Raw genomic sequence first — 18,167 nt, 5'->3', positions numbered from 1 at the left:
TAGCCATGATATTCTCCAGGTTAAAATTCTTTAAATGCCCTTTATTGCCTGTAGGATAAAATAACAATCCCTCTGAATGAAATGCAAAGTCTTCTGCAGACTTTCTCCTGCCTGCCTCTTCATTTTCATCTGTTAGCCTATACTCTATACTGAACTACTCATAGTCCCCCAAGCACTTTATACTGTTTTCTTTTTTTAAGTATATTTTATTGATTATGTTGTTACAGTAGTCCCAATTTTCCCCTTTGCTCCCCTCTTCCCAGTATCCCCCTCCCCCCAGCAATCACACCTCCCCCTTAGTTCACGTCCATGGGTCATGCATATAAGTTCTTTGGCTTCACCCTTTCCTATATTATTCTTAACTTCCTCTTGTCTATTTTGTACCAACCAATTATGCTTCTAAATCCCTACACCATTTCCCCATCTCTCCCCTATCCTCCTCCCAGCTGATAACCCTCCAAATGATCCCCATACCTGTGATTCTGTTCCTATTCTGGTTTGCTTAGTTGGATTTTGTTTTTATTTTTTAGATTCAGTTGTTGATAGTTGTGAGTTTGTTGTCATTTTAGTGTTCATAATTTTGATCTTCTTTTTCTTAAATAAGTCCCTTTAAAATTGCATATAATAATGGCTTGGTGATAATGAACTCTTTTAGCTTTACCTTGTCTGGGAAGCACTTTATCTGCCCTTCCATTCTAAATGATAGCTTTGCTGGATACAGTAATCTTGGTTGTAGGTCCTTGCTTTTCATCACATTGAATACTGCTTGCCAGTCCCTTCTTGCCTGCAAAGTTTCTTTTGAGAAATCACTTGATGGTCTTATAGGCATCCTTTTGTAGGTAACTCTCTTCTTTTCTCTTGCTGCTTTTAAGATTCTCTCTTTATCTTGAACCTTTGGCATTTTAATTATGATGTGTCTTGGTGTGGTCTCCTTTGGTCTAGCTTGTTTGAAACTCTCTGGGCTCCCTGGACTCATATGTCTATTTCCTTTGCCAAATTTGGGAAGTTTTCCCTCATTACTTTTTCACATAAGCTTTCAATTTCTTGCTCTTCCTCTGCTCCTTCTGGCATCCCTACGATTTAGACACTGGCACATTTAAAGTTGTCCCAAAGGTTCCTAGGCCTCTGCTTATTCTTTTCAATTCTTGTTTTCTCATTCTGTACTGGTTGATTGTTTTTTTCTTCCTTATGTTCCAAGTCATTGATTTAAACCCCATTTTCCTTCTCTGCACCATTGGTTTTGTGTGGATTTTCCTTCGTTTCACTTAGCATAGTCTTCACTTCTTTCCTTATGCATTTGTTGTACTCAAACATATCTGTTGAACCTGTAAGGATCTTTATCACCAGTGTTTTTAATCCTACAACTGTTAGGTTGGCTATCTCCTCATCTGTTCCTACTGGAACTTTGATTCATTCCCCCTTTTGGGCTATGCTTCTCTGTCTCCTCATCTTGACACTCTTGTGTTTTTGTTTTTGGTTTTTTTTTGCTTGTGTCTTAGATAGAGCTGTCGCTCCTGTTATGTTGTAAGGGGTGAAGCCTTAGGTATTCATCAGTACAGGAAGATCCATTTCACCATGTTGTGGTGCTTTATGTGGGGGAGGGGTCAGAGAGGGAACAATGCCACTTGCTCAGCACTTGCCCCTTTCCCAGGCACTTCTCCCATTTTTGTATGGGACTGGCACTTCTTTAGCTGTTGCTCTGGCCATTGTTCCCAGAGTGGGTGGATCTGCTGAGAGACTGGCAGTTTCTTCCTCCTCCTTAATCTGCACTGGTCTGCACAGTCAGAAGCAATGAGGCTTGATTTTCCCTGGCACTGGGACTGTGGGCTGCATGATCTGGTCAGAAGCTGGGAACGCTCCCCAGGTGTCCCTCCCCACTTTTTAAAATGTGTGACTGAACTTTCCACTGACCTGCTGCTGCTGCTGCTGCTGCTGTTGCTGCTGCTGCTGCCACAGCCACCACCACCACCACCATGGCCACCACCACACCGCATCCTCTCCGCCCGGGCTCTGCCCCTCCTACCTGTCTGGATGAGTATTTCTTCTTTATATCTTTGTTTGTTGAACTTCCATGCAGCTTGATTTTCTGGAACTGCTGGTTGTCTCTAGTTTTTAGATAGTTGTATTCCTTCTTAGTTGTGGAGGGAAAGCCAGTGTGTCTATCTAGGCCTCCATCTGGGCTAGAAATGTCTATACTGTTTTCTAATTCCATTTCTCTGTGGGTGCTATTTACTTTTCTTGAAATGCCCTTTTTCTCACCTTTTCCCCCCATATTTTTCATGATTATTGCTTCTCTGGAAACACCACCATTGAAGGTACTCATAAAAATAGACTTTGGAGTCAAACACCCTATCAGTAGATCATTCTGTGCTCCATCTTGAGTTTAGAAGATCAAAGGTGTCACCATTATATCCATTACATACCTTTATTATAACATTAAGTACATTACATTATAATCATCTTTATATCTCCCTTCTGAACTATATATTTTAGCTCGTCCATTTTTTTGAATACTCAGCTCCTGGCACTCTGCGTATTGAATAGTAGATGTTTGATAAGTGTTTGTAGGATGAACAAATAAATTCACTTATCTTGTTCTAATAAGATTCTTTTTTTATATCTACTTGGTGCCAAAAGACCAATTATATTTGTCTACCTGATTAAAATATTTAAAATGAATAAATTTTATTTACTTCATCAGATGTTTAAGAGCATGAGTGTGAGTGAGACATGTATGTGCCATTAGCCTGCATCTGTTCTGATTATTTTTCACCCGGGTAAAATGTGTTCACATTTCCATTACATCTTATTCCTAGATTCTTTCTTTCTTAACCCATGTATAAATACCCCATCTGAAATGACAGATATTTATAAATATTCACCTTCCTCTTTTTGCTATTGGTAATTTCTACTATTTTCTCTTATAAATTTATTACTAATACAATGTCTCAGATCTTATTGAGTGATATTTACTTTAAAAATATCAAAATTTTTTTATTAAAATGTAAATTTTAATAAAATTTACCCAACCACTGCTAAAATCGTGTTTATACCATATATTTGGTGATTGTTTTTTAGGAAAGAGCCAAATTTGTAACATTTGATTGTGGAAATGAAATATTTGAAGAGGGTGATGAGCCCACAGGAATATATGTAATTATTTCAGGCATGATAAAGGTAAGTCAGAGTTAATTAAAAATGCACTTGTGAGTTTAGTTAAAAACTTTATAAAATTAATAATTAATAGTTTTCTATGTTAAGAACTGCATTGTTTCTGTTTTAGGTCAGCAACTACGTTCCAAACAGCAAATTTCTTTTTCGAACACTGTGGATAACAACACACATTACCTTTTAATTCACATTTCCCAATAGATAACATAAACAAACAAATAAATAAATAAATAATCTTTAAGATGGAAAATTATAATATCAATTGTTATTCATCTTGTGTTTCTCTGATTTGGGCATTTAGTCATTTAAGGAAGGTACATGTTGGCTGAGCCAGAGGTATCAGAAAGATCAAAGTATTTAAGAATGTTTTGTTTCTAAGTCATTACTAATTTAATAAATATGTTCAGAAAGATACAAGTAATAAGTATTCTCAAAATAATATGTACATATTGTTAAAACCAAAAGAAAAATTAGATAGTTTTGGTAAATTAACTAGCACACATCTTTCTCTCTCTCCCTCCCTCTCTCTCCCTCCCTCCCTCTCTCTCTCTCTCTCTCTCTCTCTCTCTCTCTCTCTCTCTCTCTCTCTCTCTCTGTTTGTTTCTGAACAGCTTCAAAGATCAAAACAAGGTTTGGTAACTGACCAGATACTCTCTGAGGCCCAGGAAAAAGATCATCAGATAACTTCTAAAGACTATGTGATCAGTGGGGAAATAATAGGAGAGCTAAACTGTTTAACTAATGAACCCATGAAATATTCTGCCACCTGCAAAACTGTAGTGGAGGTCAGAAAACATCACTTTATGTCTTACCATTGTATCTTGTTAAATATCTAGTATCAAGTTTAAGGTTATTTTTGTACTTAGTACATGCTTACAATCTAGTAGAAATTATTTTTAAAAATAAGGATGGTAAAGGAACTTAACAGATTTTACTTACCCAGTATAGTGTCCTGATAAAATGCCGTGCAAAAGTTAACCTACCATATTGAAAGAAGGATTTAATCTGAACAGTGGTCATATGAGGTCACTCATGGGGAAATTAGGCAGGTTGTGTTAACTATCAATAATTTGGAGAATAAAACAAGGCAAAAGGAACAAGTAGCAGACATCTCAGATTGATTTATAGCTGAATCCGGGTGGCCTATGGCAAAACACAAGTGGGGGTTGATCTTGGCCAGCACCACCAAGGAAACCCCAGGGCCAGCACACTCAGTGGAGAGCTACAGACCACATCAGAGCACCACCACCCTGCCCCTGCACAGCTGATCCTCCATGGAGGTAGAAGGTTGGTGGTCTGTAGTCATAGCCAATCCTTATAGCTGACTGAACTGAATAAATCTCTCCCATTGATCTACCAATAGCAACCAAGGCTCAACTACAAGAGGAGGGTGTACACAGTTCACAAGAAAGGCACACCTTGAGTACCCAGCTTGGATGATAGGGCAGGCTGTGGCACTGGACCCTATAGAACACCTACTACATTAGGCCAAACTACCAAGACACAGAGTCCAAGCACCTCTCCCTAATACATAGAAAGAAACACAGGGAGGCTGCCAAAATGAGAAAACAAAGAAACATGGCCCAAATGGAAGAACAGATCAAAACTCCAGGTAAAGAGCTAAACTTTCCTAAAATGGAGATAAGCAATCTATCAGATACAGAGTTCAAAACACTAGTTATATGGATGCTCAAGGAACTTAGTAAGAACTTCAATAGTATAAAAAAGATCCAGTCAGAAACAAAGGATACACTAACTGAAATAAAAAACAGTTTACAGGGAAACAACAGTATAGTGAATGAAACTGAAAGTCAAATCAATGATTTGGAACAAAAGGAAACAGAAAACACCCAATCAGAACAACAAGAAGGAAAAAGAATCCAAAAAAACAAGGATAGTGTAAGCAACCTATGGGACAACTTCAAGCATTCTAACATTCGCATCAAAAAGGTGCCAGAAGGAGAAGAAAAAGAGCCAGAAATTGGAAATCTATTCGAAAAAATAATGAAAGAAAAATTTCTAATTTGGTGAAGGAAATAGACATGCAAGTTCAGGAAGCACAGAGAGTCCCAAACAAGATGGATTCAGAGGCCCACTCCGAGACATATCATAATTAAAGTGCCAAGGGCTAAAGATAGAGAATCTTAAAAGCAGCAAGAGAAAAGAAGTTAGTTACCTACAGAGGAGTTCCCATAAGACTGTCAGCTGATTTCTCAAAAGAAATTTTGCAGACTAGAAGGGACTGACAAGAAATATTCAAAGTCATGAAAAGCAGGAACCTGCAGCCAATATTGCTCTACCCAGCAAAGATATTTAGCATTGAAGGGCAGATAAAGAGATTCCCAGACAAGAACAAACTAAAAGAGTTCATCATCACCAAACCATTATTATATGAAATGTTAAAGGGAATTATTTAAGGAGAAGAAGATCAAAACTATGAGCAATAAAATGGCAATAAATACATATCTGTCAACAATTGAATCTGAAAAACAAATTAAGCAAACAAGAAGAACAGAGACAGAACCATGGATATGGAGAACATTTTGATGGTTGCCAGTTGAGATGGGTATGTGGGAGAATGGGTGAAGAGGTGTGGGGATTAAGAAGTACAAATAGGTAGTTACAGAGTAGCCGTGGGGGTGTAAAGTACATCACAGGAAATGGAGTAGCCAAAGAGCATACACACATGACCCATGGACGTGAACAATGGTGGGGGAATTGTCTGGGGGAGTAGGGGGTACTGGGTGGAGGCAGAGCAAAGGGGGAAAATCAGGACAACTGTAATGTCATAATCAATAAAATATAATTTAAAATATAAAAAGAACAAAGGAAAAAAGTTAATTCGCTATAAATTAGAGGTAATTTTGGTAGATTCTTTAGCATTTTTGGAATGTAGATATGTCACCTACAGAGACAATTTTAGTGTTTTCTCTATAATTTTGATGTCAGTTTATTTTTCTAGCCCTGTTGTACTAAATAAATGGATAGAAATAAAGTTAACAAATATGTGCAAGCCCTCTACAATGAAAACTATGAAATATTTTCTAGAGAATTTATAGAAGCTCTAAGGAAAGAGGTAGAACATCTTCATGGATTGGACAACCCATAATTTATTGATGTTCATTCTTCCCAAATTGACCTAGAGATTTAATGCAATCTCAATGAAATCTTATAGAAATGTACAAGCTGCTTGTAAAATATATATGGAAATACAAAGGACCAAGAATAGATAAAACAAATTTGATTTTAAAAAAATAATGTTAGGTGGTCTATACTATCTGATTCAAAGGCTTATTATAAATATTTAATAATCAAGACTGAGTGGTATTGGCTTAAGGTGAAGATAATATATATCAATAAAACAGGGGAGAGAATTCAAAAGTCTACATACATATAGTCAATTGATTTTTGACAAAAAATGGCATTTTAAACAACTAATCCTAAGAACACTAACTACCTCTGCAGAAGCAATGACATACTACATACAGAAATTAATTGAGAATGACTATAGACTTAAACATAATAACTGGAACTATAAAAAAGTCAAAAAAAAAAGCATAGGAAATCTTGAAACAGGCAAAGATTTCTTATCCAGGACACAAAAATCATTACCACAAAAGAAAATATTGATAACTGAATGTTACTAAAATTAAAATCTACTCTTTAAAATGACACCATGAAGAATATGAAAAAGGCAAGCCACTGACTGGAGGTGGAGGGGTTAGCTGCTTTTCACAATATCTTTATCTAAAAAAGGATTTGACGAAGAGACCTTTAAAGAATTCTTACAATTCAGAAGTAATAATACAAGTTAACAAATTAAATATTGTACAAAGGATCTGAACAGACATTTCACAAAGGAATGTACAAGTGACCAATAAACACATGAAGATCATGCTCAATATCATTAGCTCTCAGAAAAATGCAAATTAAAAATATGATGAGAATATCACTACACACCTACTAGACTGCCTGAAAATAAAATGCCTAAATACCATGTATTGGCGAGGATGTGGAGCCAACTGAAAGTCCCATACATCATGGCTGGTTAAGAGTGTAAAATGTTACAACCTCTTCTAAAAACAGTTTGGCAGTTTCTTATAAAGTTAAACACACACCATCTACCCAGCAATCTCACTCATAGATACTTACACAAGATAAATAAAAAAACAACATACAATGTCTTGTCCATTCAAAACATCTTATTCCTAATAGCCAATCATCTATTTTTGTTATTATCATCAGCATTTTATTGTTGCCTAAAATGTTTGTTCCCTTCCAGTAATGTATTTATAGGAATATTTACATCTTTAGTTTAAAAGTTTAAATGATTTTTTGTCAGATTCTGTAAGAATAATAACAAACCTCTCATTGGATCATGTAGACTTTTAATACTGAGCATATAACATAATCACACAAATATTTACTAATATAAACATTTTATTAGGTTTCCAGGCAATTACATGAATCTTACATAATTTAAATTCTTAGCTTCAATTTACATATGAATGAGTAAATCTTATTTTCTTAAACCACAGGTGCACAGAATAAAATATTAAATTTATATCCTGCTTTTTCCAGACATGTTTTATTCCCAAAAATCACTTGTATGAAGCTTTTGAACAATGCTGTTCTCACATTGAATATAAAATGTGGCTAAAACTTGGACTTTCTATTACTGCCAAAAAAATCAGAGAACATTTATCTTATGAGGTAAGAGGTGTTTATGTAAATGTGTCCTTCTCTCTGAGTGGAATTGCATTAAAGTATTGTTAGAAATTAACTACTTAGGGATTTAAACTTTATAAAGAAATAGTGGACTCTGAAAGTGTGTTTTTCATACAGGATTGGACCTACAAGATGCAATTAAAGCTCTGTAATGTTTATGTAAAAGATATACCAAAGAGCACCAAGAGTGATATCTATGATGAAAGTGTAATATATGTCATCCTCATACATGGAGCTGTAGAAGATTGTCATTTACAAAAATCTTATAAGGCACCTTTCTTAATTCCTATAACATGTCATCAGGTAAAGAAATACTGATTTGTGTCTTCAGGTCAGCATGCCATATATCCAACAATGTATTCATGTTAGAAAAATTGTCACTTTTCCACCTTCCTATGCTCTCTCTTTCCCACACCACCCATAAACACACACATGTGCACACACACGCACACCCCAAGTTCACTGATTGCTTTGGCAGTGGGTTGCCAAAATACCAAGCTATTACTGTTCAATGTCAAGGAGGCCAGTCAAGCTGTATATTTTGGCCATTATTAAATTTTGTTTAGTTTTAAACAGCAAAGAGGGCCTATTAAGTTCATTCACACAATGTAAAAGGATCACACTCTCTGGACTGTATTAATTACACTGTAGAAAGGATCTACCAGGTCTGTGTTGAATTAAGTACCAGTACTATTTCCCCAGCTACTCTGAAAATAAATGTAAAAGTAAAGAACATCTCATATTTAAGCTGTCAAGTTTTCTTCCAATCAATATGAGAAGCTGTGCCATATGAAGAAGGAAAGAAGACTCGTGTGTGTGTGTGTGTGTGTGTGTGTGTGTGTGTATCAGAGTAGAAAAAGATGCATATGTCACAAGGAATCAACAGACAAATAAAATACAGGTACAGAAAGTAAACAGACAGACTTTGGGTCACGGTGGTGTAGGCATATTCGGCTGACCTCCTCACACAACCACATCAAAATTACAACTAAATATAGAACAACTGTCATTCAGAATTATCAGAAATGGAATTGAATGGAAGTCTGACAACTACAGAATTAAAGAAACCACATCCATCCGGACTGGTAGGAGGGGCACAGAGATGAAACGTGTTGGATCCACATCTACATGTGATGGATAAAAATTCAGGAGGAATATATTAGGAGAGAGGAGTCCCAGTCCCACACCAGGCCCCCCAGCCTAGGGTTCCCATGTCAAGAAGATAAGTCCACATAACCTTTGTCTGTAAAAACCAGTGGGGATTGAGTCAGTGGAAGAAACTTCTGGAGTCCCAAGCAGTTCCCTTTAAAGAACCCACACACAGACTTACTCAGACTCACTCCCTCTGAGCTACAGCACTGGAGCAGCAGCTGGAAAGACACCAGTGACATTCAGGGAGGAACTGAAGTGTCTTTCATCAAGGCAGGAGCTGGAGGACAGTATTCTCCTAGAAGGAAAGGTGGGCAGAGGCCATTGGCCCTTTTCTGAGCCCTATCCCCAAAGAACAACAGAACTGTCAGGCCAGTGCCATATATGAGACTCCAACAACCTGGCTAACACCATTTTCCCCACTCTGAAGATCCCCTGAGACTCTGTACCACCCAACTTATTGGCCCACCCAAGCTGCTAAGTGGCTTTTCCATATGAATGGCTGGTCTTGGCTCATGCTTCACAATTCTTAAATCCTTAAAACAAGCAACAGCTGACCTCACTGAGCCTCCAGCTCCCATACCTCTTGCTAAGTGGTTCCAGATCTGGTACTAGCAACAGACAGCTTGGCTTCACCTGCAAATCTCTAAGCCCAGCACAAGTAGCAACCATCTCAGATTACTTTATAGCTCATGTAGGGTAGCCCTAGGCAGAACACAGGTTGGGCTGACCTTGGTTGGCACCACCTGGGAAACCCCAGGGCCTATACACCCAGTGGACAGCTATAGATCACATCAGAGCACCATCAGCCTGCCCCTGCACAGCTGTTGCTCAATGGAGGGCAGAATTTAGTGGTCAGTAGTCACATACTGGCCTGGGTAAATCCTTCCCACTGAACTGCCAACAGCAATCAAGGCTCAACTACAAGAGGATGGTGTACTCAACTCACATGAAGGGCACACACTGAGTACCTAACTTGGGGGATAGGAGAGTCTGTGCCACAGGACCCTATAGGACACCTCCTACATAAGACTATGCTACCAAGACAGGGAGCCACAGCAGCTCTACTTAATACATAGAAACAAACACAGAGAGGCTGCCAAAACAAGAAGACAAAGGAACATGAACTGAATTAAAGAACAGATCAAAACTCCAGATAAAGAGCTAAACTCTCCAAAATTGGAGATAAGCAATCTATCAGATACAGAATTCAAAACACTGGTTATATGAATGCTCAAGAAACTTACTAATGACCTCAACAGCATGAAAAAGATATAGTCAGAAATGAAGGCTATGCTAATTGAAATAAAGAATAATTTACATAAAAATGACAGTAGAGTGAATAAAGCTTGGAATCAAATCAATAATTTGGAACATAAGAAAGCAAAAAATAATGAATCAGAACAAGAAGAAGAAAAAAGAATTTTAAAAAATGAGGATTGTGACTTCCGGCCAAGATGGAGGCTTAGACGGACACGCTAGGTCTCCCTCTACAACTAAAGAGGAATACAACTACTTCAAAACAAAGGATAACTAGAAATTCCAGAAAATAAAACTACACGGAAGTCCAACATATGAAGTTATAAACCAGCGGTGCCATTTGGGCAGGTAAGAGTTAAAGAGGGCAGTGCTGTTTGCAGTCGCACCTGGAGTGGCGGGGCGGCGAGGAACCCCGGATCCGTCAAGCCCCTGGCGGTGCGCGACCCCCGCGAGGAATCCCAGCTGCGGCCAAGCCCTTGCCCGTGCGCGACACCGGCGCTGGCGAGAGCAGCTGCCGCATCGCCTTGAACAGTGAGGCCCAGGGGGGCGGGAGGACGGATCCCGGTCTCCTAGCGGAATAACTGTGTGAATCCATCTTGGACCCCCGCCCCCAAAGAAAGCACCACAGGGCTGCGAAATAGGTCGCGGACAGGCAGGCGCCGGCCGGTCGCTGATTTGTGACGCGTACACAGGCACTGCCCCCGACAGCCGGCCCAAGAAAACAAAACGCATCTGTTAAAATGAGGCAGGCAACTATAGAAATCCTGGTGGCCCAGCTCACCAGACAGCAGATAGAGAACCTGACAGATGAACAGATAAGAAACCTGTCAGAGGCTCAGTTCTGGGCCATTGTTATCAGGTGGCTTACAGAATTCACAAAAGAGCAGGAAAAAGATATGAAAGAAGCGAAAAACTTTCATAACGAAAGGAACAAAACCGCATACGAGACAGAAGGAAAGGAAATAAAATCCAGAGTTCATTTCAACAAACTGGAATATGGAGAAGGAACAAGCAGTCAACCAATGCAGCGAGAGGAAATGGGAAGCAACAATGAGAGGATCAGAAACCTCTGGGACAGCTATAAAAGGCCCAACATAAGAATCATTGGTTTGCCAGAGAATGAGGAAGATGAACTAGAACTTGAAAAATTGAGTGAAAATATAATAAAGGAGAACTTCCCAGACTTGGGGAAGGGAATAGACTTGCAGGTCCAGGAAGCAAGGAGAGTTCCCAAGAGACTGGACCCAGGGAGAACCACTCCAAGACACATTATAATCAAAATGTCAAAAATTAAAGATAAAGAGAGAATCTTAAAAGCAGCAAGAGAGAAGAAAAGAATTATGTACAAAGGGGTCCCAATTAGACTATCAGCTGACTTCTCAAGGGAAACCCTACAGGCAAGAAGAGACTGGCAAGAAATATTCAAAGTAATGAAAATCCAAAACCTACAACCACGAATACTCTACCCAGCGAAATTGTCATTCAGAATAGAAGGACAGAGAAAGTGTTTCCAGGACAAAATAAAACTGAAAGAGTTCATTAGATCCAAACCACTGTTATATGAGATGTTAAAGGGACTGGTTTAAAAAAAACAGAAGCTAGGGAGATGAAACAAAGGCAAACTAAATAGGCAACGAGAGTGGAAAAGGAACTGTGGGTACGGGAAGCATATTGGGGGGAGGTCAACAGGGAGGGGGAATGGGGAAAGGGAGGGAGATGATATAGGAATTGGGGATCAAGGTAGGAGGGAATAGAATAGACGGAGAGAGGTTGGGAGGAACTGTATGCACAACTAATGGACATAATCTAAAAGGGGGGGACAACTGGAGGGAGGGGGGCCACTGGGTGGAGGGGAGCAGAGGGAAGGGAAACTGGCACAAATGTAATATTTTAATCAATAAAACACATTAAATCTGAAAAAAAAAAAAAGAAATTAACCTTGAACACTGATGCCACAATTTAAAAAAATTAACAAACAAAGCATGTCCCACCAAACGTGGTCATCTGACAATGTTCTCTATCTCAGTGAATGATACTACAATCCCCCCAGTTACATAAGCCAAAAAGCTAGTGGTGTCCAATGGCACCTTCCCCTCCCTCATTCCTCATACCCAATCCATCACCCAGTTCTACCTCCTAAACATCTCTAAAATCCATCCACTTCTACATATCTTCACCACCACTTAGTGGAAGATACTATTATCTGTCATCAGGCCACTCCCACCCACACTCTTATCCCCTCTGTAATGTTTTACTTCCGTAGTATAGCATGTACTTCTTCTTAACACTTATAATAGCTGCAACTTTAAATTTCTTTGATGGAATATTTGATTTATGTCTGCCTCCCCCACTATACAAGAAGGTCCATGAGGATAGATTTTGTTTACTGACCACTAGAACACTGTGGCCTAGAAGAGTGCCTAGTTAATAAATAAATGTTAAATGATTGAATGCATGTCAAAGATCACAAATTTATTTATAAATAGTCCAAAAAAAAAAAAAAATGAGGATTGTGTAAGCAGTCTATGGGATAACTTCAAACATTCCAACATTCACATCATAGGGGTGCTAGAAGGAGAAGAAGAAGAGCAAGATATTAGAAATCTATTTGAAAAAATAATGAAAGAAAATTTCCCTAATTTGGTGAAAGAAATAGATATGCAAGTCCAGGAAGCACAGAGAGTCCCAAATGAGATGGATACAAAGAAACCCACTCCAAGACACATCAAATAATTAAAATGCCAAAGGTTAAAGACAAAAATAGAATCTTAAAAGCCACAAGAAAAAAGAAATTAGTTACCTACTGGGGAGTTCCCATAAGACTGTCAGCTGATTTCTCAAAAGATACTTTGCAGGCTAGAAGGGACTGGCAAGAAATATTCAAAGTCATGAAAAGCAGGAACCCAGCGAAGATATCATTTAGAATCAAAAGGCAGATGAAGAGCTTCCCAGATAAGAAAGAACTATAGGAGTTTATCATCACCAAACCATTATTATTTGAAATGTAAAGGGACTTAAGAAAAAGGGTAAGATCAAAACCATAAAAGACAAAATGGCAATAAATACATATCTATTAACAAATGATTCTTTAAAAAAATCTAAGCAAACAAGAAGAACAGAGACAGAATCAGGGATACAGAGCGCATTTTGATGGTTGCCAGATGAGAGGCGGGTTATGGGGAAATAGGAGAAAAGGTGAGGGAATTAAGAAGTACAAATAGGTAGTTACAGAATAGCCATGGGAATGTAAAGTACAGTATAGGAAATGGAGTAGACAAAGATCTTATACACATGACCCACGGACATGAACAATGGTGGGGGGACCACCTGAGGAAGTGAGGGTGTTATGTGGAACATAGAGCCGATTTAATTAGGCATATATATATATATATTATTAAAGAGAGGGACTGAAACATCTATGTATGAAGAAACAATCAGTTGCCTCTCTCATTCCCCCAACTGGGAACCTGCCTGTATCCCAGGCATGTGCTCTGATGGGGAATCGAATCAGTGATCCTTTAGCTCACAGGCCAGTGCTCAATTCACTGAGCCACACCAGCCAGGGCTAAGCATATATTTTTAAAGCAACTAATATATGACAAAAACAGTGCTAGATGTTAAAATGATCAAGACAAATAATATTTGCAACTTGCCCTCAAGAAAGCTCTCAACCAAGTAGAAAGAAACATATATAAATACATTCAATTAAATATTTAGAGATGTGATAGTAGTGCTTACTAGGTATATTTGTGACACAAGAAAAATATGAGGTGAAAATAAAATGACTCTTGAGTTAAAAAATGGTCCCAGGAAAATTTTCTAAATGGAATATCACCAGCACTAATGTGATGCCTGGTGAAAAGGAACAAAGCATTATTCTTAACTATGGTGCTCCCAAACTCAATTCTCGAATACATAACAGAATTTTGGTATGGGTGCTAGTTGGAAATTTAGATGATCTACCAAGAGAATCTTGAGGCAGCCCCAAACCTGCCTGATTCTATCCACTTCCCTAGGCACAAAGCCCTGCTCTCTGTGTATCTGGGGACCAATGTGATTCAAAGCATACTGAAAACAACCCAACACAAAGTTGAAAGATTTAACTCCTGTAATTTTTCTATTACAGTTGACATTTAATGTTATTTTATATTAGTTTCAGCTGTACAGCATAGTGTTTAGACAACTATATAAATTACAAGTGATCCTCTCAAAAATTCAAGTACCCACCTGGCACCATACATAGTTATTACAATGTTATTGACTATATTTTCTATGCTAAATTTTACATCATTGTTTTTCTTCTTCTTTTTATAGTTCATTTTTTATTGTATTTTTTTTATTACCATTTGTCCCCCTTATACTCTCTTCTACCTCCACTCACCCCCCCATCCCCTGCAACCGCCACACTGTTGTCTGTGTTCATGAGTCCTTTCTCTTTTTTGTTCAATCCCCGCACCATCCCCCAACACCTTCATAGCTATCATCCTGCTCTCTATGAGTCTGTCCCTCTTATGCTTCTTAGTTCAGTTTGTTCATTAGATTCTACATATACATGAAATCCCATAGTATTTATCTTTCTCTGACTGGCATATTTCACTTAGCATAATGTTCTTTAGATCCATCCATGCTGTTGCAAAGGGTAAAAATTTCCTTTTACTTATGGTTGAGTAGTATTCCATCTATAAATGTACCATAGTTGCTTTATCCACTCATCTACTGATGCACACTTGGGCTGCTTCCTACTGGCTATTGTAAATAACACTGCAATGAACATAGAGGTGCACATATTCTTTCAAATTAGTGTTTCATGTTTCTTTAAATAAATTCCCAGAAGTGGAATCACTGGGTCAAAAGGCAGTTCCATTTTTAATTTTTTGAGTTAACTCCATACTGTTTTCCATAGTGGCTGCACCAAGCTGCATTCCCACCAAAAATGCAGAAGTGTTCCCCTTTCACCACATCCTCACCAACACTTGTTATTTGTTGATTTATTGATGATAGCTATTCTGACAGGTGTGAGATGATATCGCATTGTGGTTTTAGTTTGCATTTCTCTGATGATTACTGACATTGAACATCTTTTCATATGTCTATTGGCCACCTGTATGTCCTCTGTGGAGAAGTGTCTACTCAGGTCTTTTGCCTATAAAAAAAAAAAACAAAAAAACAAACAAACAACCCATTGTTTTTTAAACTACTTTCTGCCATGTGAAAGAAAAAAGCCTCTATTGATAATTAACTCTTGATCATTTTTCTCACTTGTAAGAGAAATGAAGAAAATATTTAAAAATCAATGAAAGTGTATGGAACATTGACTTTCACAAAAACATGTCCAGGTATTTTAAAATACCTTGCAATATCTCATGATGTTTTCAACTTTCAGCACAGATGTTTAGAAAGGGCCAGGGATAGTAGCTTACCAGAGGAATATTTAATTGTATGATATTTACTTAGAAATTAACTTATATTCTGTCAACTTTTAGATACAAGGCACTGACGATTTCACAAAGGTTATGATTGTTCAGACTCCAATTGATGTAAACAACCTCAAATGGAATACTAGAAAGTATGTATCTTCATCTAAAATGCCTGGTCAAGCAGCATCAGTATGTGAGTTAGATTTCTTTGAACAATTGAGAACTTACTTTTCATTTATAAAATAGCCATGTATATATTTGGAAATTATATGCATCCTGATCAGAGTATTGAGGAATTCTTTCAACTGCCATATTTCATTTTTAAAGTATGCAATTAGACTGAGAATATCTGTTATAGTTAAAAATTATTCTATATTTTATCTATAAGAATAAACATGTGTAATTATTAAAAGTAATATGAAAAAATGATTGAGAGAATTTGTAGCTCTTCCCCCAAATTAAAATGTATTATATAGCAGTAATAATGAAAATAGTGTTGTACTCTCTGAAGAACAGAGGTATAAATCATTGGAACTGATGGATATCTATAATTTGTATAACGCTCATACAAATTTCTCATGATAAAAATTAAGTCATAAAGAAATGATTATTTAATAACATCTATTGAGCTATTGATTAAAAGTTGGAAAATAAGTTCCAGATAGATTAAAAAACTGAATAGTAGAAAAAAATAAATTATGGAAATAAGTGAAAATAATGCAATATTTATCATTTCATGGAAGGGAAAATAATATTCTAAATTTAGAAATATAGAAATTAATTTTAAAATTCTGAGTCTTAAAAAAATATTGCTAATCAAGAGATCAGCAAAAGATAATTCAGAGGAGAAAACTTAAATTGAAAACAAGATGTAGAAAAAATGTTCCACACTACTAATATTTAAAGAAATAGAAAGTTAGTGTTTATTAGTGAGATTTTTAAAAAGAATTATAATGCTTACTAAGCAAAAAAGAAATGTAGAGAATCTGACATAAATTCTTAGTTTGTCGGTAGCAGTATAACTTAATAAAGTTAATTCAACACAAGATTCCAAAGGCTATAAAAGTGTTTATATCTTTTTTAAAATATGTTTTATTGATTATGCTATTACAGTTGTCCCAATTTCTTTTCCCTCTGCTCCCCTCCACCCAGTGACGCCCCCCTCCAGAAGTCCCCCACACTTTAGTCCATGTCCATTTGTTGTGCATATAGTTCTTCTCAACCTCTTCCTGTCTACTCCACTCCCTCCTACCATGCTTCTTATGTCCTGCATCATCTCCCTCCCTTCCCCTCTTCCCCCTCCCCACTAACCTCCCCCCAGTATGTTCCCCATATCTATAATTCTTTTTCCACTCTCATGGCCTACTTAGTTCGCCTTTGTTTCAGTTCCTTAGCTTCTGTTGTTGGTTGTGATACAGTTTTCATTTTAATGTTCATAGTTTTGATCCTCCTTCTTCTAAACAAGTCCCTTTAACATCTCATATAACAGTGGTTTGGATCTAATGAACTCCTTCAGTTTTACTTTGTCCTGGAAGGACGTTCTCTGCTCTTTTATTCTGAATGACAGTTTCACTGGATAGAGTAATCATAGCTGTAGGTTTTTTATTTTCATTACTTTGAATATTTCTTGCCAGTCGCTTCTTGCCTGCAGAGTATCCTTTGAGAAATCAGCTGATAGTCTAATTGAGACCCCTTTGTACATAATTATCTTCTTCTCTCCTGCTGTTTTTAAGATTTTCTCTTTATCTTTAATTTTTGACATTTTGATTATAATGTGCCTTGGTGTGGTTCTCCCTGGGTCCAGTTTTTGTTCCGATATATTGATTTGATCCCTGGTTTTCCTTACCTCACCACTTGTTTCGTATGTGTTTTTGTTCATTTCAGCAGGACTAGCCTTCATTCCTTCCCTGTCTTGATTAAGTTCCACTGTTAGTTCTGTAAGCTGCCTTATAACTATTGCTCTCAACTGAGCCTCAGAAAGATTATCTGTTCATCAGTTAATTCATGTATTTGCTGTCTGGTCAGCTGCGTGATTGGTATCTTTATCATTATCCCTGCCATCCTGACAGGTTTATTCACCTTTCCTTCTTGAGCGGGGCTGTCACACCTCCTACACTATCGGGGGCGGAGCTCCATGCACTCATCACTACTGAGTGACCCTTCTCACCACACTGTGGCTCTTTGTGGGGGGGTGGGGTCAAATATGGATTCCTGCCGTTTACTCTCCGCTGAGCCTCTTCCTCCATCCCCACCCCCTCCGGGCCTCACGGTCCAAGGCAATGGAGGTCTGCCTTCCCCAGCTTTGGAATCGCAAGCTGACAGATTTGGTCTGCAGCCAGGGGTGCTCCCCAGGTGCTTCTTGCCTCCCCTTAAATACGGGCATCTGTGCTTACCATAGTCCCGCCGCTCGTCCCTGTAGCTGCCGCCATCAGCGCAGCTTGA

General features: G+C 37.9%; 1 protein-coding gene across 1 annotated transcript in view; it reads left to right on the top strand.

Moving 5' to 3' along the window:
* SLC9C1 (solute carrier family 9 member C1) overlaps positions 1-18,167 on the top strand; it is a 132,511-nt gene extending 114,344 nt beyond the window's left edge. Inside the window, exons 21-26 of the mRNA XM_090286892.1 lie at positions 3,079-3,177; positions 3,783-3,956; positions 7,753-7,884; positions 8,017-8,202; positions 15,792-15,918; positions 18,124-18,167. Coding sequence (XP_090143018.1) covers positions 3,079-3,177; positions 3,783-3,956; positions 7,753-7,884; positions 8,017-8,202; positions 15,792-15,918; positions 18,124-18,167 — 762 coding nt within the window. The remainder of the gene's footprint in view (positions 1-3,078; positions 3,178-3,782; positions 3,957-7,752; positions 7,885-8,016; positions 8,203-15,791; positions 15,919-18,123) is intronic.

The sequence above is a fragment of the Furipterus horrens genome, unplaced genomic scaffold (genome assembly GCF_987537825.1).
Source record: "Furipterus horrens unplaced genomic scaffold, mFurHor1.1.pri manual_scaffold_1, whole genome shotgun sequence".
Lineage (NCBI taxonomy): Eukaryota > Metazoa > Chordata > Mammalia > Chiroptera > Furipteridae > Furipterus > Furipterus horrens.
The sequence above is the reverse complement of the archived record's forward strand: the minus strand, read 5'-3'. Positions and strand labels throughout refer to the sequence as shown.